This window comes from Thamnophis sirtalis, unplaced genomic scaffold (genome assembly GCF_051295495.1).
Source record: "Thamnophis sirtalis isolate CommonGarterSnake01/CBP01778 unplaced genomic scaffold, rThaSir2_p1.2 scaffold_6, whole genome shotgun sequence".
NCBI classification, from domain to species: Eukaryota; Metazoa; Chordata; class Lepidosauria; order Squamata; family Natricidae; genus Thamnophis; species Thamnophis sirtalis.
In genome coordinates this window covers 90701875-90727733 of record NW_028261386.1, presented here as the reverse complement: position 1 = coordinate 90727733, position 25859 = coordinate 90701875, and the positions used below count along the sequence as shown (strand labels likewise).

Genomic DNA, 25859 nt, shown 5'->3' with positions numbered 1-25859 from the left:
GCGGCATTCCCGGGGACCGGGTTGTGTGGGTGGGGGTTAGGCGTCGTTCCCGTCCCCCTCTCCCCCCCACCCCGGCTTCTCAAAGGCGCAGCAGTCCTGCAAGGTGTAGAGGTTGGGGATGGCGGAGACAGACAGACACACACACACACACACAAGAAACGCCGCGTTTCTTCCTGCAAAGCCCTTCTGGCGTCAAGCGGAACTCTCGGGTTGCCCGAAGGGCTTTGCGGGGAAGAAACGCGGCTGGAGGCGCAAGGACGGTCCTGGCTGTGGGGCGCAGACTCGGTAAAAGCCTCTCTTTGGTTCCCTCCTCCTCCTCCTCCTCCTCCTCCTCCTTCTTTCTGGACCCCCTTCCTCAAAGATTTGGTACCAAAGCAATGGCGGTGAGGAAGTTGTGTCTTTTGGATTTTGCACTGTTGTCTTTTCAATGGTTCTCAGACTGGTTGAACCTTTAGCAGCTGGGGTGATATTCTTTACTGTTAAGGTTACAATTGGATGTGTTGGACAAATCTTAAAAGATGAAACTTTTATTAAAACGTTTGACTTAACTAAAAACGTCTTCCTTTTTCTTCTTAAATATGATTTATTTATTTATTTTTACTTCAGAAGTTTGATGACCGTTGTACAAACTAATCCAACCTAAATGTAGAGGAGGAGAAGAAGGGGGGGGGATTTAAAAAGAGCAGAGGAAAAAGAAAAGAAAGCATGAAGAAAACAAAGAAAGGGATGGGAGGGAGGGAAGGAAGGAAGGCACTTTATGTTGAAACAGAAAATATTATATAAGGAAGAAAATGGAAATAACTTTTTGCTCAAAGAGGTGTTTTTTCATTTCATATTTGCCTTTTAAGAGGAGTTAATGTTATAATTCATGTTCTAATGTTATAAATTTTAATCCAACATTAAGTTCCGAGCTTCCAAGTCATTTATTTTTAATGAAAAAAATTTTTACTCAAATTTTTGTGTTAAAATGGGGGATGCGTGTTATACGCCGGTGCGTGTTATACGCCGATAAATACGGTAATTATCCCATGTAATGATATAATGCATTTATAAAAAATGTTCTGTAATGAATTGTTGTATCCTGTTTCCCCCAAAATAAGACCTCCCTGAATAATAGGCCCAATCGGGCTTTTAAGCGCATGTGCTAAAATAAGCCACCCCGAAAATAAGCCCTCCCCCAAAATATTGCAACATAGCAGGCATGAGTTGACCACGCTCGCCGCCTCCTGCACCTCAAAAATAAAAAGACCTCCCTGAAAATAAGGCCAGGTGCTTATTTTGGGAGTCAAAAGAAAACAAGAGCCTGTCTTATTTTCGGGGAAACATGGCTAAAATAGCTTTTACAGTTAATAGAAACATATTCAGGTAAATTATATAAAACACAAAATGTATTAAGAATGTTCCATTAAGCACGTCATTGGTCATTAAATATGTATCTTTAACCAATGTAGATAAGGAAGCACAAAAATAAATATTATAGCAAAATCCTAAGGAATACTATTGGAATTATTATTTCTCCTCTCTAACTGGTATAATTAATGGACATTTACTATTATATTTACTGCCACTTCAACTACACACATTAAATCTAATAAATTAGATAGTACTTGGATTCTTCCCTCTCCTTCACTGAGTACTATAATATATTGATTTAATGTGTGAATAGATGATATTCCTGGCTTGAGAGTAAGTGTACAACTTAAGGTATAAACAGTAAAAGTATAATATATAGAGTATATTTAAGTAAGCATATAACTTAGGATAATGATATAGAGATAGAATTTTTTGTAAATAAAATTGTTACGAAAGATATGGATACCAATATGGGAAAGCTGTTATAAGTGTAAATTTGTGTTTTGTCTTTTAAATGTTAGAAAATTCAATAAATACTATTTTAAATCCAATAAATTGTTCTCTAGCAATGAGAAGAGAATAACAAGGACCAAATGAGTGATGCAGCATGAAAACACTGTCTCTTCTTCCTTCTGGGAGCATTCTAAAATTTAACTACACAATAACTACATATCTGATAGCCAATTGATGCAGTGGTTAAGGGATCAGGCTAGAAACTGGGAAACCATGAGTTCCAACCCCATCTTAGACAAAAAGCCAACTATATCACCTTAGGCCAGTCTTTCTCTCATAACCCTAGGAAACAGGCAAACCACTTATGAAATTTACAAAAAATACCCACCCCACCCACTCTATAGACATTTGTCCAGACAGTGGCCAGGAGTCAACACTGACTCAAAGTCTATGTAGATTCTCAGTCATCCAGGTCATAGTTGTCCCAAAGGTGCTTTTTCAAGAGGCAACTGGACTTTCTGGTTTTTCTTAATTTCATTCCATGTCTTAATAAGGAAAAGGGAAGATTTTGCTGGTCAGAAGTCACTTCACTATGGCGTGGTGGTTCCATTCCATCAGGTTTGCCATACAACCTCAGTCGTTTGGTTTGTGTATGTATGTGTCCTTGAGTCAGTATGTCCAACGGTGCTTTTTCAAGAGCTCTGAAGAAGCTTCTTGGATGAGAAGCAAAACATGTTCAAAGAAAAAGTCCAGTTGCCTAAAGGAAAAGCACCTTTGGGCATACTGACTCAAGGGCACACACACACAGACACATACAAATCGCTGAAGTTGTATGGCAGACTAGATGTTTCTGATGGAATGGAACCACCACTCCATAGTAAAGTGACTTCTGACAAAGCAAAATCTTTCCTTTTTCTTATTAAGACATGGAATGAAATTAAGAAGGATATGTTAAGATGGAAGAAACTACACTGCCATTGTTGGGGAGAATCTTTGTTGTAAAAAATGAATATATTGCCTTGAATGATGCTTTTCTTTCAAACAATACCTATTTTGACAATCGATGTATCATTTAAGCAGTGGTAGAAAGATATTCTGTATCTAGGTTTATATGGCAAGAGAAAAAAACCAAGGATTAAGTGTAAAGTTATCCAAAATGCTAAGGATTGAGAAATAATTGGATTGCTGATTTAAAACTATTTTTCAGCCAGCTGTTTTGTTTGGATAAAAGTGTAGATGTTGCTGAGAAATAAAAGAATTTTAGAAGAGAATGATCTAAGAGAGTTATGGCAAACCTTTTTCTTACTGAGTGCCAAAATTGCGTGTTGACGCGTTGGGGCCGTTTTTTGTCCTCCCCAGCCTCTGGAGGCTTTCCTGAAGCTTGGGGAGGGCAAAAAATCAGCTGCCTGGCAAGCGCATGAGCGCCGGAGTTGACATCTGGTATGCCATCAAATATGGCTCCGGACGCCACCTCTGGCACGCATGCCATAGGTTCACCATCACGGATCTAACGTTTGGTTTTTCTATGGTATGATAGTTATATTTAATGTAGATTTTGAAAATGACTATGTCAGAAGTCCCATATTAAGAATATGGAACATATGTATAAATTATTGTCCAAAAATGTAATTATGAGCTCAGCACAAAAAACATTTGATGGGAAAGAAACAACAAGCAAAGAGAAAGGATTAACAGGATATGTGATGAAGAGATCATTTGTTGTCTTTTAAGAGAAAGTGATAAAAGTTACTAAAATTATTTTTACTTGGTCTGATAAAAACTATCAGAAAATCAGAAAATAATTGATAAACTTGAAGTATGTAATTTTTAAAACAAATAAATAAATAATATACAATTTAGTGAATCTGATTTTTCAAAATATTCCTATGGCTGTTCTTTAAAACAGAGTTCCCCAAAGTTTCCGGCTTTGCAGACTGGAGGGGAAGGGGGAGGGAGATAGTTTCACTTGAGCAGTGGGCAAGCACACACTTCCATAACCCAGTTCTAAATGGCTCAAGGCCGCACTTGGGGGCAGGTGACATAACAGCAATAGCAATATCACTTTGGTGCTTTACAGCTCTCTCTGAGCAGTTTACAATGTCAGCATATTGCCCCCAACAATCTGAGTCCTCATTTTACTAATCTCAGAAGGATGGAAGGCTGAGTCTACCTTGAGCCAGTCAGGATTGAAGTTTAGGCTGTGGGCAGGGTTTGCCTGCAATACTGCATTCTAACCACTGCACTACCAGGATTCATAAGTAACGTAAATTTTTATTTCATAATTATAAAAACATAAATTTGCCTTTCGCCTCTTCTCTAAAAGTATGGTCCCTGACTACAGTACAAAATGGTTGTCTTCCTTTGTTTTAATACGAAAGTGGAAACACTGCATTTGGCTTTTGAGAAAGAGAATAAATTACTTCTCTGATACATATATAGTGTTTTATTGTCAGTGAGACAATAATTTCAAAGCTAATGGAATTGTCAGTTTGACAATTATAAATCATAGGCATGTATTTATTTCAAAATATGGAGAAAAGCCACATAATTCATTAACATAAACAATCATATGGCAATCAAGATATTCCATGCACATAATCTAGCCTCATTCAATTCAGGGAAATTTTCTATAAGGCATATATGTACATTTATCAAGAATGAGACCTTCCAACCATGATTCACGTTACAATGGAAAACCTAAATAATCTTTGGTTTAAAAAATATATCTGCATCTAAACCAAGTATAACAATTCTTCAGACATTTTGATTACTACTGAGCAGCTTTTAAAAAATTCCTCTCTATATCCAATTAAAAGTAAGAACAATGAAAAAATAACTTGCTTTCTTTTTAAACAGCTGAAAGACTGAAATATAGCTCAGAATAATCTCTTTGGGAAGACATGTAAGCATGTCAAGATATGAAGCCAATAGGAAGACTGAATACCTAATTTCTTAGCCAAGGAATTATCAAACTGACTAACCATAGTGAGGTTCAAGAGCACTTTTTAATGGTAAAAATGGAGAAAAAATAATCAAATGAATATGATCTACTCCAATGATGATGACAAAAATTAAAATATATTCCATGCACAATAGAGAAATGAGCAGACGCTCTATAACTTTTCTTTTAAAAAATCTTTTACTAAAAAGCCTGACAGAAGCACTGCTTTATGCATTTGTGGGGTTTTTTTCCTATCCAAAAGATGGCTTTTTATCCAAAGCCACATTTTGTTTCCTCTAATAATATAAAGGAAATTACTTAAGAGCTGCTCAAATTTTTCAAAATAGTTATCATACGGAACATTTTTTTTGGTCCTTTGTTTTTCACTTTTCTTCCAAACTGTACCTCTGTCTGGAGAATTTAGTAATGTTGCAGATGAGTAGGAGAGCCGCTTGTTAATGACTGGATCAACATGTTTCGAAAGGTTCATTGTTGAAACAGATCGCCTGTCTGGATCTAAAACAAATGGAAATAATGCTAATTGACAGCCCGCATGCAATAATGTGACTTTGTATAGTCCTCCAGAGCATAAATAGGAAGATTTGTTTTCTTATGTTTTGTGAGGATATATCAAGGGATTTTCTTTTTAGGTGACTCAAAGATTGGGCACAAAATGGAATCCTATAGTTATCCCGCGATAAGTCCAACTGAGGGTTTACTGTTTAGAAGATAAATATAGGATTGCATGCTTAATTTCAAGTTGCAGCCAAACTCCTACTAAAACAGCAATGTTCTCCTTAATGAAACAAATGCAAATGAAGAATAAGAAATAAAGCAATGAGATTTAAAAGGGTTATTTCATTCATTGTATTCAAGATAATGCAGTAAACCTGAGGGAAATGAGAAATGAAATGAGTAATAAAACCAAATCTTTTATAACCAAGAACATTTAACTATTTGGTAAGAGAGTCCTATGAACTAGAATCCCTCAGTATTACATGTCCTTGTATGTTCATATGGGAAATATATAGAAACAAGGTGGGGAACAGAAAGAAAACCATGGAATTTCAAAGTCAGGAACTTCCAAGTTAAAGAGGTTCCTGCAAGATTATTTCCAGGCACTTGTGAAAGTGCTTTAGGCAGAATTCTGTGCAGCTCATGCATGCAATCTTACAGCCAGGCGTACTTCCATTTTCAAAAACCTCACTGTTTTACAGATTTTTAATAGCATAATTATAGGTTATTTGGGTTGATGTTAATCCCCTTAAAGGTCATGGGGTGGAAAGGATTTTGATGTGTTTAAATAAAATTGTTTTCCTCAGAGTATAGCAAAATTTAATACAACTGACATCTTAGAAACCAACGCTGCAGCCTTCTCTACTCTCATGCCTTCCAGGGAGGATGAGGCAGCTTTGAGCTATTCTGCCTGGAAATATTTGGGTATCACAGATCAAACACAGCTGAGAACAAATGCTATACTAGTTGGAATTCTGAGAATTATTGCCCCAAGTCATCTGGAGGATGTCAGATCGAGAAAAAGATGCACCACTGAATGGTTATCTGGATAAATGTTATATAATCCAATTCACCATTTTTTAAAAAAACTTCACTTCTTATAGCTTTGTGGGGGAACGTTCAACTCTTCCTTATCTTCTACATGATGTCCTTCAACTAAGGATTTCCACTATAGTGCACACTGCACATAATGTAATTTCCCCATGTTATTTCCTCTCTAACTTGATGACTTTGGGGGGGGGGAGGGTTAGAGGACAGTTGAGTTTTCAGCATGGATACACGGTGATGTGACCCAGCAGTCATTTGACATCCTTTTATTCGTTTTTCAAAACAACATAAAGCCACTTTCCTCCAAAGCAAACATTTATTCCCCCGCCCGCCCCCGCAAAAAAATGAACAGGAGCATGGAGAGGAATGACACAATGGGACTCAGAGCAAAGAAAAGACACCACGAGAAGAGCTAGGAAAGTTGCTGATGCAAATATTTTCCAGAAGTCTTATGTGCCACCTGATCTGGAAATAGTAGGAAAGGTTCCTGAAGGATAACCAGTGAGAACCTTTCTGAAGAATAGGTAGGTACAGGGGGCAATCCTGCGACAGGATTGTTTTGCTTTTCTTAAAGTGCTGATGATTTTTTTTTTTAAAAATGCAGTGACAAATTGCACCACTGAAAAACATAAAATCATACTGAAAATATAACAATTAATAGTTTTCAAGAATAATAAACACATAATTTTAAAGCACTCTACAATAAAATAAGTAATAGAAAAACAAAAATAATATTTTTTCTTGTATCCAAAAGACTTTTGAAACCATTGTTTCTCAAGTTTTAAAAATATTCCAAATAGGCAGCATCACTTCAGAATTGTACAATGCATTTTGAGAAGTTGTGCCACATTCTTTAAGTCGCCCAGTAATAAATTCAATAAACTTGAGGAAAAAGCGAGGGCTATCTATCAGCTCTAGTCTATGCGGTGTTAGACATGCACACAGTCTACAAAAGATGGATTAGGTACTGGCATACTGCTCCTATTTTGAGGAGATAACTACTTGTGGTGAATTCAACAAATCATAGTGATTTATGTACCGAGTTTTCTAGCACCACCCAGAGGTTTGAAGTGGTACTCCAAGCCTGCTAAATCGAGAAGGGTGAAGGATGATTCAACAAAATAACCTAGGACAGAATGCAAGACAATGATTTTTAAAAGTAAAGAAAAACTTAAAAGGCAGCAGTCAACTTACACAAAAAGAAGCAAAAAATAACAGGTAGAATGTTGTTATGAAAAAGACAGCAATTTGATCTTGTAGCAATATCTAACTCATTTTAGTTGTGTGTGTATGTGTGTGTGTATAAAGTTGTTCTAGTTAGTATTTGAGTAGAAGAAAACATCAGAAAATGTAAAGTGTTCAGTTAGACTAGGCAATTTTAAAAAAAACAATAGCAAGCCACTTCCATACTTTTGCCAAAAGAGCTCTGAATTGAAATGTCCATGAAATTGCTAACAATTGAATTTGTCTTACAGGGGATTTTACCATTTTACTTATAATTTAAGAGCAATGATCAATGTTTTTGTCCCATAACAAATGCAATAATGCTTGCTAGTGCATTTTCAAAAGAAAATAAAGTATCAATAGAAATACAATTTCTGCATAGCTCAGGTCCATCTATAAGATCCTCCTTCTTCATCAATGGAGATTAGGTGAAAACAGGAATTCCTCTAGGTTTTTTTTAATGACATTTAGAAAACAGATGAATAGTATCCTTTTTTGCAGGACAGATGGAATGGAGTTTCCTCATAATTTGACTGTAGAGTGGAAGAGGACATTTATGATTAGGTTTTTAATATAACGTTTGTATAGGTTTGTACCTATACCAATGTGCACCTCTCTTATTTATTGAAATAGCCTAAAACTCACACAGAGACCTGAGAAAAGAAACTAGCTGCTTGAAATGAACAGCAGAGGGGTGCAGTGTATGGACAAGGTCTTAACCATCCCTCCTGAATGATTTTGAAAACTGCAGGCCTAATAGTATGCATCTATACTTGCACAAGACTGTATATATTGATATTATGTTATCTATTATTTATAATACCATACTGTATAATATTTTGTAAAACAAATATGTTTAGGAAAATACAGAAATGATGAGCCATAATTTAACTATTCATTTAACATCAGATAATCTCTCAGAGACAGCCATTTTGGTGTAATGATTAAGGTGTTGGCCTAGAAACCAAGAGACTGTGAGTTCTTGTCCTACATTAGGCCCAAAGCCAGCTGGATGATTTTGAGTCAATCACTTTCTCCCTGCCCTAGGAAGGAAACGATGGTCACCATTTCTGGAAAACTTTGTTTAAAAAACTGAATGGACTTGTCCAGCTGGTCTCCGAGAATTAGACAGGACTGAATGTAAGGGGGAGGGAGGAATCTTTTCAAAGCCAAGTTCATCAGAAGAAAGATAAATCTGCCTAAGAGCTTTAAATATTAATTAATAGCAATGCTCACTGCTGGATTTTCCTCCCTATACAAAGACTTTCACAGCTACAACAAAATATACCATCGGTTTCATTGCTTTATCAGAAATCATATTACTAATCTAAATATCTAATTAAATTCATAAATTTAAAAAGCTTGGCTTAAACAAACAGAGTGCTAGCACACAGAAACAGACAAAGCAAATAATACAAATGCAAATAGATAGAAATACAAATGAAGTTGGGAAGGAGAGATCAGATGTCCAAATATTAGATCAGTTTCTTATACCGGAAAGTTAAGCATAAAAAAAAGAGGCACCACACATCTGCAGACATATGCACTCAAAGTCTAAAATGCAATTCAGTACGAAAGGAGGTGTCTTCAGTTAAACAACTCATGTATCTATTAGTACACACACACACACACACACACACACACACACACACACACACGGAGACAGAGTGAGATACCTGGCCTCCAATTTTACCTGTATTATTAACACTGCTGCTACGATGAAGCGTACTTCCCAGGGACCACCTGTTCTGCTTTTCTTTTGGTTTCTGGCTCCTCTCAATTGTGCGGCGTACAACAGCTTCATGTCGTTCCTAATGAGATAGCAAATTGTTACAACTGGCCTGAAGTGACATTGCCTTCATTCATTTTAATAATCTTAAACTGATAAATGCAATCAATTGTATAAAATGTGTTTATCTTAAGGCAATCCAGTCAGAGGGGGAATCAATAAATTCCTATATTCCTACTGTCTTTACTGCCGTCATCATTGCTGAGTGGCAGAATTCTGGTTCCCCCAAAAAGAGTGAATGGGCTAACTTATATCAGAATGTGAAGGCTAATTTTCACTGGAACCTACTATCTGCCCTGTTTTCACTGTTCCATATAGAAACGTATTGCCCCAAAGATCCCATAAAAAACTTCTCCTACCTTGTCCTCCTCTATTCGCTGCTTCCGTTTTTCTTCTACTGCAGCTCGCCTTCTTTCTTCCTTTAGCCTCTGCTCTTCTAATTTCTTTTTACGCTCCTCCAGATGTTTTTCGTAGTGTTGCCTTGCTCTCTCCTCTTTCTCTAGCCAAGCAGCTTCTCTCGCTGCTAAAAGAATATCAAAGGAAATTTCACTCATATGGGGGTTTATTCTTCTATGACATGGATATTTAATATCAATAGCCCATATTTAAAGATGTTCATAGCATTCTGGTGTTACCAATTACCATTTTAGGAAGAATCCTTACAATGCTTCTTGAATGGAATACGTTATTAACAAGCAAAAAGTAGCTAGGAAATTTTCATCTCCTGTCAATTGCCTGGAGAAGTCCATGCAGTTTTTGTGCCAACATTTTTGGAAGTGATTTGTATTTTTTTTAATGACTTAGAGAAAATGAAGTGATTCACAGTGAACTGGTTGACTTCCACGCCTAACGCAGGACTAAAACTCATGTTTCCTCATTACTAGACTAGCATTTTAGCCACTAAACCAGACTGGCTGTCTAGGACAGTGGTTCCCAAACTTGGCAACTTTAAGACTTGTGGACTTCAACTCCCAGAATTCTCCAGCTAACTCTTCTGGCTGGAGAACTCTGGGAGTTGAAGTCCACAAGTCTTAAAGTTGCCAAGTTTGGGAACCACTGGTCTAGGACATATGAATCTCTCACAAAGTATTCAAACGCTGAATCTTGCACTCTGGTGCTTATAGAGACAGTGAGTGAAATTTGTATTTACATCTACATCTTTCTATTCCCTTTTGTTTGGGGATCTTATTGGGTCAATTCTCCTCCACCAAGCAAGATTTCCTTGAGTTGACTTTGATTTCTGGTAACTACATGAATATATTTATGGCATTCATACAGGCGTCATTTGTCAGTACTGTCTTCTGGGATATTTTTCTACTTTCCAGGCTATCTTCTGGCTTTGAAATTCCATTGTAGTCATTTATCTGTGTATTAAGGCTTATTTTCTGAACCCACATAAGGTAGGCCAGGTACCAATATCTAAGGCAGGCCTGTCAAACTGATACATCATTGCAAGCCAATGCAAATAGAAATTAAATGACAAAAGAAAATGAAAGTAATACCCTTAGTAATAGATGCCCTGGGTGCAGTCCCCAAACAACTGGCACACCACTTGAATACCACTGGCATTGACATCCCATTTCAGTCGCATTTGTAGATCATAGTTCAACCATATGTTAAAGACATAGCAATGCATCTTTAAAAACCATAATCAGTTTCCATCATAATTACAGTCCTTGTCAAAATATATCATTACTGTATTTTATTGAATGTATTTTTAGCATTAAGCATAACCTGGAGATGTATTACAGGGGCTTTTAAATATTTCAAATAAACAATCATCAAATAAATGAACAGACACATGATACTATGACTAAAATCCTTTAAATAATTATAGAATTATATAATCCATTAAATGAGAGCCAGTTTGGTATAGTGGTTAAGGCGTTATCCTAGAAACCAGAGATTGAGTTCTAGTCCGACTTTAGACATGAAAAACCAGATGGGTGACTTTGGGTCACTCACTGTCTCTCAGCCCAACTCACTTCACAGGGTTATTGCTATGGGGAAAATAAGACAAAAAGAGGTTTGGTATATTTGCCACCTTGAGTTGTATATAAAGAAAAGAACAGGATAAGCATCTAACATAAATACTAAAAGTTGAAAACCAACCCCAAACACAATTTGATAAACTAAAATACAATTTAAAAAAATACAACTCAGATTTTTAAAAGTTCATTTAATGTTTTATCAAAAAAAAAAAAATAATTCTAAGACAGTCCTTCACTTTTAAGTGAGTAATAAAGCATATAATGAAAAGAAATAAAATAAAAAATGGTCATCTAGAATAATCCTGAGAAGGTATTCTATAATTGAACAATTCACACTGAACAAAGTCCCTGAAATGTATTTAGTTTTTATTAAGCTAATATTCTGCTTCTTAGATATATTGTCTAAGTATCTTTCCTAGTATCTTTCCTAGATGTCTATGTTCATCTGTCCTGTGGATCTCTTTTGGATCTCAATTCTTTCACATGAATATTCGAAACAGTTCTTAGAAATCAATCAAGAGATATTACTGTTAATCCCAAAGCATGTGTCAATTTAGATCACAATCAGACATGTGCATAATGACTTGGGGTGGCATGCTTTCTATCCCCATGCATACAATCCTTAATATAACCACAATCTCTGCACAATATATGTTATTAAAAGAGTTGCAGAATTCTATACTTTTGAGTAGGCCATATATGCCTTTAAAACCAACCAATTCATTCAGTGCAGAACATTACTGCCTATTTCTCTTGCAGCAAACCTAAAATCTCACTGCTAAATACATGGGTGCCTGAATCTGTGTTTATAATTTCAAAAAAATATTTGTGCAAAAGTATGCATATAACACTTTTAATTATACTCGTGTTAGCCTCACTAGGTAGATCAGACCATGAAATCAACTCCACAGGATGGTTAAAATTACTTTTATTGAGATTGGTTACTTTAACAGAACCATGAAAATCTGATCTCATTCTTCTTACAGTTCAGTGAATTAGGGAGGTCCCTGTCTGAGGTGCTTCCCAATATTATCTGGATATTCTGGACTTTAAAAATGATTTGGCACCTGCAAATTTCTCTCAAGGTCATCTTCCTTATTTTCTACATCTATCATAACTTATGATATCAAATGCAAAAATCCTATCTACTCCTCTTTCTCATATTTATGAGGCTGCTTAGCTCAATATGAGGCATCATGTAAATTTAAAAACAAACCCAAGACAACAAAAGAAATAAAAAATAGGGAACTAATGTTCTCCAACACATTAATACAATGTCACTCAGGGGACATATATTCTACCCAACTCAAGACAAGGAATAAGCCAGGCCTTCAAGATCCATTTAAACGGCAGCAGTATTGATATTACTTGAACCTTGGGGAGGGCAGCCATACAATCCAGAGGACAGTAATATTGTGCTATGACAACCCATCAATAAGGCAATTTATATGGTTTATTAGTAAATATGACTTACCTAAAATCTTTTCCTGTTCTACTCTTCGTTCTCTGGCCAGTCGTTGTCTTTCATCAACTTTTAGTGCTGGTATACAATTAGTGAAAACAATGTAAGATTTAGGTTCCAAATATATTCATCTTATATGAGTGGCAGCTGTTCCTGAATTCTACAAAACCTACTTCTAAGCATCAATCCATAGTAATCTATTCTTAAGATGTCATATTAAAAAATGCTGGATTCTAAAACCAATACAGAATTTATTTCGTACAAAATAAAAGAGAGTATTGATTTAGCAACTTGTGAAGTCTCATTTTTCTCCACCATATTCAAGAGCATCTTATTAAAACCTTACACAACTATATATCTTCCCAGTATTAGTTGGGAACTTTGAATTACATTTTTGACACCTCTGGGAAGCAGAGGACTAGTTTAAATCATCATTATTTAGGATACCCATCATCATTTTAATCAGTTCCATAAATCAGCTAGAAAAATAAATACCCTGGAACATGTACATTTCTATATTATTGAAGAATTCTAGATTTCTCCCTGAAATCTTCAATACCTCCAAATATTAATAATCAAAAGTTATTGGATTGCTATCCCATATTTTTCCCTTTAATATTCTTTTTTTTTCTTGGGCAGAAAAATATGGTGGAAAAAATGAGAGATAATAATGGGAATATCTTACATCAGGGGTGTCAAACTCAAGGCCTAGGGGCCAGATCCGGCCCACAAGTGCTTAGATCTGGCCCACAGGGCTGCCCTGGAAACAGTGAAGGACCGGCCCACGGTGCCTCTGCCAGTGAAAACAGAGCTTGGGAGGGCTGTGGGCGGCCCTCCCGAGCTCCATTTTCGCTGGCAGAGAGTTGCAGGAGGTCATCACAGCCAAAAGCAGAACTGGAAGCCCCTTTTTGCTGCAGAGCGCTTGGGCCACCACAGGCGACCCAAACATGAGTGACATCATGCTGGCCACGCCCACCTTGGCCACACCCATCTGGCCCCCTCGAGGTCAAACACAACCCTGATGCAGCCCTTAATGAAATTGAGTTTGACCTCCCTGGTTTACATGTTTGACAAGATCATTTAAAGTTCTCAAAATAAGTGAATGAGGCAAAGCAATTTCATATTAAAAGCTTCATCTGGAAGTACTCCATATTGTTCTCTGTCCAGCAATATTGAGATTCTTTCAGTGGTATGAACCCCAGTCTGCAGTTGCAGAGTGCTCACACTGGGGAACCTCTGAGTGACAGCTTGTTATGTAGCTTGCATTAAAGTTAATTCACAACAACATGCTGTAGAATCCTATCCATCCTACAGGTCATCCTCAACTTACGGCCACAACTGAGACCAGAATTTTTACTGCTAAGTGAAGCGGTTAAGTGATTCACTTCCAATTTTACAACCTTTTTTTGCCACAGATTTTAAAGCAAATAACTGCAATTATTCACTGTATTTTTCAGAGTATAAGACTCACCAAGGTTTTGAAGAGGCTTTTTTTTAAAGTAGGTAGGTAGATAGAGGGATAGGGAGGGAGAGAGAGAGGGTAGTTAGGTAGGTAGATAAAGGGATAGAGAGAGAGAAATAGAGAGAGGTAGAGAAATAGATAAATACAGTAGGTAGGTAGGGGGAGAGAGAAAGTGTAGGTAGGTAGGTAGAGGATAGAGAGAGAAATAGAAAGAGAGAGAGAGAGAGAAATACAGTAGATAAGTAGGGAGAGAGAGAGAGAGTAGGTAGGCTGGTAAGTAGAGGGTTAGAGAGAGAGAAATAGAGAGAGAGAGAAAATAGAGTAGACAGGTAGGGAGAGAGAGTAGTCAGGTACGTAGGTAGATAAAGGGATATATAGAGAGAAATAGAGAGAGATAAAGAATTACAGTAGGTAGGTAGGGAGAGAGAGCCTGTGTGTATAGTTATGTAGAAAGGTAGAGGAATAGAAAGAGAGAAATAGAGATAGAGAGAAATACAGTATATTTATTTAGGTGTTTCTGCTGGCACAGCACTTGATCAATGTAATTCTCATCAATCAGTTAAAGGTCTTTCCAAAAGGAAAAAAAAGTTTTTGCACTCTGCAAACCTCCCCAAAACAGCCCCTTTTTCACGAAAATGGGCCCATTTTTTTTTTAAAAAGGCATGAATAGCTTTAGGGGGGCTTGCAGAGTACTCCTGGAGGGGGAGCAAAAACGAGAAAAAATGGGGCGTTTTTTTGTGAAAACGGGCCCATTTTTTGTCAAAGAATTTGCATGCATAGCCTTATGGAGGCTTATAGAGTGCTGCTGGGGGCTGGGGGGTGGAATGGCCCATTTTTTGCTCATTTCTGCCCTCTGAAAACCTTCATAAGGGTATGCATAGTCATTTTGGTGTAGGGAGCAAGGCTTCGGCAGGCAAAAAATGCTGTATTCAATGTAAAAAGATGCGCCCAAATTTTCAGCCTCTTTTTTGAGGAAAAAAGGTGTGTCTTATATTCCAAAAAATACGGTAAGTGAATTGCATAATCATTAAGCAAATCCGGCTTCCCCCATTGACTTTGCTTATCAGAAGCCAGGTGGGAAGATCACAAATGGTGATCAAGTGATCCCAGGCCTTTGCAACCATCATAAAGCTATGCTGGTTGCCAAGTGCCCAAATTTTGATCATTTGATTCTTGTGAATGTAATAGCAATAGCACTTAGACGTATATACTGCTTCATAGTGCTTTATAGCCCTCTCTAAGCATTTTACAGAGTCAGCATATGGCCCCCAACAATCTGGGTCCTCATTTTACCGACCTCAGAAGGATGGAAGGCTGAGTCAACCTTGAACTAGTCAGGATCGAACTGCTGGCAGCTGGCAGTCAGCAGAAATAGTCTGCAGTACTGCATTCTAACCACAGTGCCACCATGGCTCTTAATGATTGCTGTAAGCACTATTGTAACTTTGAATAGTCACAACATGAACGGTTGTAAGTTGAGGACTACCTATAACTCTTTAAGAATTACTTCTTACACTAAAATAAAACAATCTGTATTCACTTTTTTACTCATAGGATATATGAATTACTTTCTCCAAAACATTGGGTTCTGAATACATTAATTTTCAGAATTCATAGGCAATGGTATTTTTTCCTCTACTGCTGTGGCTTTTAACACATAGAACAGTATTTTTCAGGGACACACAAATGAGAGAGTAATCAATGAGGCAGATACTTACGTTATCTTTTTTCTGTTTAGAATCATCAATTCAGTACAAGCATGAAGACAGTTGCAAGGCAACTAAAATGCCATAGTATTTCAAACTTTAATATCTATTTATTGTATTTACTAAGCTTACGTATTGTTATCTTCCTAATAACAATCCTGCAACAGTTTGCTGAATTGTTTAAAATAAAGCAATAATAACATCCACAGTAAATGGATTAAAAATCAGCAAACAATTTTCATACAAAACAGCATACTTGAAGTAGCAAAAGCATTTAGACTTATATACCGCTTCACAATGCTTTACAGCCTGCTTTAAGCAGTTTACAGAGTAAGCATATATTGCCCCCAACAATTTGGGTCCTCATTTTACCCACCTCAGGACGATGGAAGGCTGAGTCAACCTTGAGCCTGGTAAGATTCAAACTGCCAAATTGCTGGCAGCCGGCAGTCTGCAGAAGTAGCCTGCAGTACTGCATTCTAACCACTGCACCACTGCAGCTCTTGGAACTAAAACGTCAATATTTAAAACTTATAGAATGTTGGTGCTTTAAAGTATAACAAACCTGTCACATTTCAGTAGAAGGAAAACACTGGGAAGAGTTAAATTACTATAATACCTGTTTTGGCTCCTGCAGGATTAGTGCCCTGTCCTAAAAGGGCAGAAGAGGGTGGGCTGGATGAGACAGCTTTTTTATCAAGTACTTTAGAGTTCTCAGATACTAAAATGAACAGAGAAAAGAAAAATAAATGAATTAACCATATCATTACAATCTATAAATGTGAGTCAGTTGCCACGTCCAAACTGCAATCCTATGATTGTGGGGTGGTAATGAGAGGGTCATAAGTGGTAAATCACTTTTTCTGAAGCCAATGTAACTTTGAACCATTGTTAAACAAATGGTTGTAAATAAAAGGACTACCTGCACATGAATTAGAATAAGGCAAAAAATGGCAACATATATATTCCTAGATCAACATTCCTCCATCTTGGTACTGTAACTTTAAGATGTGTGAAGTCCATACATCTTATAGTTGCCAAAACTGAGAGACAGTGTTCTAGATAATGCTGGACTGTAATTTCTAGCAATCCCAGTCACATGGCCAGTGGCACGGAAAGCGGAGGAACTCTAGTTCAGTAACACTCTAGAGAAATCACAAGTTGTATATCTGAAAACAGATGAGCTGCATCTGCTTAAAAAAATAACTAGCCTTCTCTTGTCTGGGAGCAGGTGTCAGGGTTTCAGTAAACACACAATCTAGCATTGAATTCAGCCCTTTAGATGCAACAGAAAACAACCTCTGTGGAATTAGGGGGCCTAATGTAAGACATATCTAAGATATTCTCAGGCAGCTGTTCTCAAAGCATGATCTGGGGACCCCTGAACGGTCTCTGGGGCGGGGTGGTGTCTGCAAAGTCAAATAAATATTTTTAAATAGCTTAGTTTTAATTTCTGATACAGTAAATATTAATACAGGTAGTCCTTAACTTATGACCACAATTGAGCCCAAAATGTAGGTTGTCAAGTGAGAAACTTGTTCAGTGAGTTTTGCCCCATTTTACAACTTTTCTTGCCACATTTGTTAAGTGAATCGCTGTAGCTGTTCAATTAGTAACATGGTTGTTAAGTGAATCTGGTTTTCTCCAGTGATATTGTAACTTCCAATGGTCATTAAATAAACTGTTGTAAGTTGAGGACTACTGGTAGATGCAGCCTACCTAAACCAAAGCTCTTGGGGGCTCTCAATAATTTTTAAGAATGTAAAGGGTTCTGGGACCAAAATATATGAGAACTGATGTTCTAGAGCCATGATGGTGAACCTATGGCATGCATCTCTTAGGGTACGTGAGCTGTCACCCAGTTCAGCTCCACCGCACATGCCACCCAGCTGATTTTCAGGTTTCTGCCGAGCATGCGGGAGATGCGTGTGCATGCACAGGGGATGGAGGGAATGCCCCCCATGGCCCATTTTTGGTTCCAGGAGGTTTCAGGGACGCTTTTTAGACCCAAAATGGGGCACAGGGTGTGTGTGTCATAAATAGCTTTTGGGGTGGAGGCAGAGGAGGTATTCAGCCAGTTCTGACAGGTTCTGGAGAACCAGTAGCAGAAGTTTCGAGTAGTTTGGAAAATTGGCAAATAGGCTGCCCCTGTCCCTGCTGCCTCCCAGCTGATCTTCTTTTGTTGCCCTGAACACGAGAACGGAGCTGGAAAGCAGGTTAGTGGAATGGGGATTTTGCAGTATCCTGCCCCTGCCACGCCCACAAAGCCATGCCAGGGCCACAAAGCCACGCTCACAGAACCGATAGTAAAAACATTGTAACTTACTCCACCACTAAGGAAGGACTATCTGTATTGTATTGTTTTCCTGATCTTAGGTTTAATACTGAAGCATTCAAACCGGATATTGTAAAGCTGCTGTATAGATGTATGCACACATACTGCTTCAATGATAGAGACTGGCAATTCATTGGAGGTGCAACTGGTGCAGGACATCATGTATTTAATAACACAGTGGACATAAAGCTAAGACAGCCTCACTTTGCTGACTTCGTCTGAACTCAGAAGCAGAATAAGATAAACTCTGATTAATATTAGAAGAGGGGGAATCACTTGGGAATTGCCAGTCTACTGAATAGGCTGGAAAATAAAAACACAACAACAAACCATCTTGGAAGAAAGGTAACACAAGCACTTATACAAGAACACTGCATGGAAAAGAATTTTAGTCAAGGGCTTTTTTCCCCTTATCTTTATTCCTTATTGAAGTCCCTATTTAATCACTGATATAAAACCAGAATAAACTTGCAATTCATAACATTGCTGAAATCAAAAGCCAGTAAGCTGTATTTATTTGTAGTTCAAAAGAAGCAACTTCAGAAAAGACAAGGCACAGCGGAGAGCAGAGCTTCTCATAATAAAGTGTTTGAAAGTTATTCTTTTTTTAAATCATGTTTTAAAAAGAAGTAATTACATGAACAAAGTACCACTTTGTACAAATGGCCAAAGATTTTAATTATCTGCTTAAAGTCTTTTTAATATGTCAATATAATGATCTACCATTTATTTCTTACAATTCCTAATGTTTTCCCCTGCAACATGTAGCTTTTAAAATGTTTTCCCATGTGTTCATGATCCTCAGTACATATGGAATTAACTTCATACATCATTCCACATTCTGATCACAGTTTTCAGTAAGGAGTAAAATCCGAAGCCAAACCCTTACAGTGGAAAGGTTTCACCAGTAGCACAATATCTGAAATTGCTCCAGTTGCATCAATGAGGAGTCATGACTACTGCTTCTGGTAGGTGCCCTCATTACAACTTTGCTTTCTTTGAATACAGACTTCATATGGTGCTATAATATTTCTATTTATAGTATGTTCTTTAGCAACATCGTTCAAGAAAACTACAGTAATCACATTTTTAAAGGAAATCTGTAATAACATGTATACAATAGTTAAATTAAACATTAGATGGGTAAACAGTACTACGGCTTTAAATCTAATTAAGGCACCATTTCAATTTGAAATGGTGCCTTAATTGGAAAAATAAATTTTATAGTCATTCTGGCATCAAAAAGTTTTCTAAAAGTACAGCCCAAATGAACCATCTGGGAATACTATTCCAGATATAGGAAAATGCTGTAATAATGGCCTCATCCCCAAGCCAACATCCATTTATCTTCAAGGGGCAGGATATCCTGAAGAGACTCATGAGGAACACTTCAACATGTAGTAGCTGTTTATATTACTCACAGGTAGTATAGGACACAATAAAATTGAGGTAGCAAACAACTGTGCAGAACTATGATAAAAAAGAAAAAAGCCTGACAGTTGCAATACACTTATTTAAATGTCTCCCTTTCCAGTTATTTCCTTCCATTTACTTTCTCCTAGTTTTCATATGATAAACTTGCTGATATTCAACTTCTTAAATACTCCATAAATGTATTATGCATAAGTAACTTTATTATTTAATATGAAAGATTCAGCTGTATGAGTAGAGATTTTGCCTTAAGTCTCTCTTTTTTAAAAAAAAAACAGTCTGGCAACAGACACAGGAATATATTATACTGGTTAGCTCATTCTGTATTTTATTGCATAAACTTATACTCTATACATTATAATCACAAATGATGTCTAGAATTGAATGTTATGGAAATCAGGGAACAGCCACTTCCCACAAGATTTCATTACCATACCCTTTTACAAGTAGAAATAAAAAATATTTAATAATCTGTTTCTTTCATACTCTTCTCCCAATCCCCAATAAAGAAGATTGTCTATGGTACTTACTTCCTGTCTCCAAACCTGCTCCACATTCCACACTTCATAATCATAGACAGACCAGAGGTGGATTTCAGCCGGTCCAGTCCGGTCCATGCGTACCGGTGCCAGAAATCCAGCATGCATTTGCGTACCAGGTCCTCCAGAAGCCCTGTATACTGAACAGTCCCTCCCCTTGCCTCCCCCCTCCGCTTGCTCCTCCTGCCCGCCCAGTCGCTGCTCTCTCCCTCTCTCTTTCACTCTGCCTGTCCACATCATGCTTGCCCTGCCCACCCACTTCCTTTGCCGGACTCAGCTGTTGGAAGAAGCCCATGCTTCCTTCTCCTTGACAAGCGCCTTGCAAAACCAGGATTTTGCAAACCACTTCTCAAAGAGAAGGAAGGGGGGAGGGGGACAGACTTCTTCAGATGAGCCCAGAAAGGCTGCTTTGCCTCTGCTGCTCTCCTTCCCGCACTGCAGACGTGGCCTTGAGGGGAAGATGTCCTACTAAGGCAACAACATCCCTTGGATGACAGTGAGGTGAAGCACCCTCAGCATATTCTGCTGACCTTGGGCGGCTGAGGTGGGTGGGTATGAAGCTCCAAAAGTCTGGCAAGAGGGGAGGGGGCGCCTGGTGGGGGGGGCATAGCTTCCCTTTCAGCCTCCGAAGCTACACTCGGCCTGCTCAGGTCCCGGGGATGCTTTCCCAGCCAGCCGCCAATTTATAAACAGAAATTAGCCATCTTCTTTTAAACTTTCCATTTCAATGAGAATTTAAGAAGTTTTAGAAAAATTCTCATTGAAATGAAAAGTTTAAAAGAAGTTGGTTAATTTCCATTTATAAAGATCAGTGTGCGGACTGCTGACCGACCCAGCACATGGCCACATCGCCTCCCACAGTCTGGGAACTAACCAACCAAATAAGTAAATAAAGTTGGCTTCACTTCCTTGCGCAGCAAGAGAGAAAGTTGCCTGAAACACTGCTGGGAGAATGTCCCCTTTGAGTTGCCGGGACAGCAAGTTTCAAGGCAAAACGCAGCTGCTGGAATTGGTACACCTGCAACTTAATGCTCTCCGAGAAGCCTGCGTTATCGAGAGCAGCAGCAGCAGCGGGTGCCACCGCCACCTCTTCAGTGTCCAGCATCCTCCTCAGGAGACTCGCTGCCATTTGTGCATCTCTCCCGAGCTTCTCTCGAGAGGCAACCACCAGCAGAGCCTCTGGGTGGAAGGTGATTGAAGGGTGCAGTGGCAGGAGAAGCTGGTCTTCCTCGAAGCCAGCTCTTGAGGAAGGAGGCAGAGATGAGGTCTGGGGCTCGCTTCCCTGCCTCCTTCCTCCGAGAACTGCAGGTGGCAGGGAAAACGAGGCTTCTTTGCCAGCCTCCCAGCTGGCAAAACAGAAATTTTCACCAACTGGAAGGTATATTTGTGTGTGTGAGAGAGAGGGGGGGTGAGAGAGAGCGAGAAAGGAAGGAAGGGAGGGAGGGAGGGAGAGAGAGAGAGAGAAAAAAGAGAGACAAAGATAGAAAGAGAAAGAAGGAAAGAGAAAAAGAAAGTTGAAGAGAGAGACACGAGAAAGAAAGAAAGAAAGAAGGGAGGAAGGAGGAAAGGAAGTGGGGGAGAGAGACACACACAAAAAAGAAAGAAGGGAGGAAGGAAGAGGAAGAAAAAGGAAGGAAGGAAAGAAAAAAAGATGGAGAGAGAGACACACACAAGAAAGAAAGAAAGGAAGAAAAAAGGAGGGAAGGAAAGAAAGAAAAAGAAAGGAAGAGGGAGAGAGAGACACAAGAAAGAAAGGAAGGAAGGAAGGAAGGAAAAGAAAGAAAGAAAAAGAAAGAAAGAAAGAAAAAGAAAGAAAGAAAGAAAGAGAACTTATAATCACAATTGAGCCCAAAATTTTGGTTGCTAAGCAAGAGCGTTGTTAAATGAGTTTCACCACATTTTACAAGTTGGCCACTCCCACCGGGTCACATGACCACCAAGCCATGCCCACAAAATAGGCCATACATACAGAATAGGTTCTAAAAAAATTTGAAACCCACCACTGAGGCAGTCTGAATTTTGTTTTCAGCCAAACACTCCAGATTGCATAGTACTCCCATCATAAAACATTATCCTACAAAAAATATGTAGAAGAGATACAGAAAGCACAATTTTGGGCAGGTTAGAGCAGGTCAGGGTTGAGCACAATGGGATGCCAATCAAGAAGAGCCAAAATATTTAACAAAAATGTTTCACCAACCACAGCAAAACAAACACCACTGGGCACAGCAGTACTCCCAACAGTAATTTTTCCTGTGCTGAGTATATTATTTGTACTTTGCAAATGCAAATGCAAAAAGAGTCTTATTCTGAGGGGAAAAAAACCATCTTGGTAGAAGACAGAGAGAGATACAGTAGGAAACATTGAACTGTAATTAACAAATTTATCCTCTAATTAAGAGGCTCCTGACAGCCAAATCTTAGTATGTACTATTTTTCTTCTGCTTAAAATCTTTAGTTCCCTGTAATATCTAGTTTCCAAAATTATCACTTATCTTTTGTTATGATTCACACTTGCCAGGATAACCAAAACAAATCTATTTTCCATGAGAAATTATTTTTATAGTTAATTCCCCAAAATCTTATAGTAAAAATCAATATTTCCAATTTATCTGGACTCTCAGTTCATTTATAGCTTTCTTAGATTAAAATCTTATTTAGCTTTTTGCTGTTTATTTCAAATTCTTTAAATTCTTAAGCTTTTAATTAATTTTTATTTTGTTCAGTGTTGAAGACAAGCTCACCACAAAAAGACTTTTTAAATCTGTTGTTTTGATTGTATTTAATAGGTTTAGAACAGTTAATAAGCAATTTCAAAAAGTGATTAGAAAATGAAAGTAAATTAGTTTTTGCACAATAATAGTAATAGGTGTGCTATTTCAGAGGAAAGAAGATCTTAGCTCTTGAGAAGCTGCAGTCTTGAAAAAGGATGTGGAAAAACTCCATTAATATAACTGGCTATGTATTGCCCAATCTCCAATCCCCCATTTGATGCAGAGGAGGTATTCAGCCAGTTCTGACAGGCTCTGGAGAATCAGTAGCAGAAATTTTGAGTAGGCTGGCCCCGCCCCCCACTGCCTCCCAGCCGATCTTCTCCAGGCCACTACCTCTTCGGCCGAACCAGGCTGAACCGGCAGCAACCCACCTCTGGCTATCTGTTAGCCCTATTGTTCTCTTAAGAGAAAGAGGTTACATCTGAAACATTTGGTCCATAACCCAAGGATGCTCCTGGATTCACTGTTACTGCTGGATGGGTATATGAAAGTTTTGGCCATGATTGGTTGTAATATCTTTTCTTTTTTTTCCAATTTTTTTTATTTTTTATTCTTTTACATACCATTTTAAGTATACATTCACATAATTGTTATTCTTCTTTACATTTCTCATTCTTATATATTTGTTATTTCATTTAGTAGGTTATAATATACAGTTTGGGTTGCTTTATTTACCATTCCTTCCTCCTGTTGTAGCACCACCTTATTTTCCCTTTCTTTTCTCCCTCCCTCCCTTCTCTACTTTATTCCTTCCTCCTCTCCTTCCCCTTCCTTCTTCCCTTACCTTTCTCCTACTCCTACTCTTGCTCTTCCCCTCCCTACCCTCTCTCCTTCTGTTCCTCTACCTTCCATCCTCCTCTCCTTACCTCTTTCTTCTTTCCCCTGTCTTCCTTTCATTCTCTCCTCCTCTTTCTCTTTCTTTTCTATTGTTGTAGGAGTCTCTTTCAAATCTCAGTTTATGTTTCCTTGGGGTGGTATTTCCGCAGACCCAAATATAATTTGGTATTATTTCTTATTCCTTTACTTTCGCTAATCTATCCTAACTATGTTCCCCTCCTTTATATCTCGCTATTAAATATACTTATACATTATTTTCTTTTCCCCTTCTCCCCCCACCTTTCCATTTAATAGTGCATCATCTGGGTTCTGTATCTTCTCCTTACTTTCTTTTCTAGTTTCCTTTCTCTAGCCAATCATAAAATCTTCCCCATGTCTTGATACACCGATTCCTTTTTATCCTTTATTTTCAGTGTCAACCTATTCATCTCTGCACGATCTAATATCTTTTTTATTATCCCTTCATCTGTTGGTAGCTTATTTAATTTCCAATTTTGGGCAAATACAATTCTTGCTGCTGTAGTTACATGTTTAATCAAATAAGTATCATCTTTCTTGAATTTCTCCGGGATAATACCTAGTAAAAATATCTCTGGTCTAAATTCTATTTCTAGTTGTAACATTTTATTTAGCCATACTCTTATTTTACTCCAATATTTCTTTGCTTCTGCACATGTCCACCACGTATGATTATGAGAACCTGTTGCTTGTTGACACTTCCAACATTTTGCTGACTTGTCTTTAAACATCTTTGCTAATTTTTCCGGTGAGTGCGCTATTTTATAAAACATTTTATGTAAGTTTTCTTTATAAGCTGTTGGATTTGTTGTAATTTCTGAGCCCTGGTCAAAAAGATTTAGCAAAGATTTAGCCTGGAGAAAGATGTCTATCTGGAAAATGCTTTCCAGAAAAGGATGTCCACATCACATTAGCTATAGCAAGCTACACACGCCATATAATTCTGATTCATGTTCCTTCTCAATCCAGAGCTGAGTGGATGACTGAGTATTTTCTTTCACCCTAACCTACCACACAGAAACTGTGATTTAAAAAAAATAGGAAGGACAGCGAAAAGGCAGATTATAAATAATGAATGAATCCATTTTTATTTCTTTTTGAAAGGTCATAATGCATAATACATCCATTAAACCTGCCTTCTAATGTTCCACTCTCTGAAATTACCTTTCCTATTTGAAGGTCATCTTCTCTAGCTTTCATATGACTTCAGCCTCCTCTCCTCTCCTCATTCTTTATCTACTTGTTTTCATGCCAGTTTCTACTGTTCCATATTAGAATTTGGTTATAATTTTCAGCATCCCATCTTCTCAAAATTTTTTTTGTCATTTCTAGTCTCACTGAAAATACCAGAAATGTGTTAAAATGTGACCCACTTTGATGCAGATTATACCAGGCTTCAAATTTGGAGACTATGGTTTCTATTTGCACCTTAGGCACAAGGCCAACTGGGTGATCTTGGGCCATTTGCTCTTCAATATATGATAGTGTGGCAGTTGAATTATACTTCAATATGTGATGACTGAAGCAAATTATGTTTTAATATGTGTTTCTCTACAATACATCCTATGACACAGCTTGTAGTGTAAATGACGTATTTACTTGAGCATCCATTTAATCATTCAGATATCTAGTTCATGTCATATATGAAGACTTCGGATGATTAAACATTCAAGTTCTGGCCTTCAAGTTCTTCAAGCAGATTATGATGCTGTCAAATATGCAAGTTCAGCTAAATTAATAGGTATGGGAACTATGTTTATCCCTAACCTGGTTTTCTGTTCTTATGTGTCAGATCATCTAGGGGTGTCAAATTGGATTTCTTCGAGGGCTGGATCAGCATTGTAATTCTCCTCCATGGGCTGACAGAGATTGAGGGGGGAGATGGGATGGACGCCTCCTGCAACACCCTGTTGGCCAAAACGGGGTGCAGGGGGGCGCATATGGGCTCCTCTGCATCATCAAAACGGCCTCCTGCAGCACT

General features: G+C 37.9%; 1 protein-coding gene across 5 annotated transcripts in view; it reads right to left on the bottom strand.

Moving 5' to 3' along the window:
• Positions 1-25859, bottom strand: part of MAP7 (microtubule associated protein 7) — a 130570-nt gene that overhangs the window by 22411 nt on the left and 82300 nt on the right. For all 5 annotated transcript variants that reach the window (XM_087718395.1, XM_087718396.1, XM_014060558.2 and 2 more), the window contains exons 2-6: positions 16564-16665; positions 12789-12854; positions 9683-9846; positions 9228-9345; positions 5153-5263 (exon numbers count right to left, since the gene is read on the bottom strand). In XM_087718395.1, coding sequence (XP_087574521.1) covers positions 5153-5263; positions 9228-9345; positions 9683-9846; positions 12789-12854; positions 16564-16665 — 561 coding nt within the window. The remainder of the gene's footprint in view (positions 1-5152; positions 5264-9227; positions 9346-9682; positions 9847-12788; positions 12855-16563; positions 16666-25859) is intronic.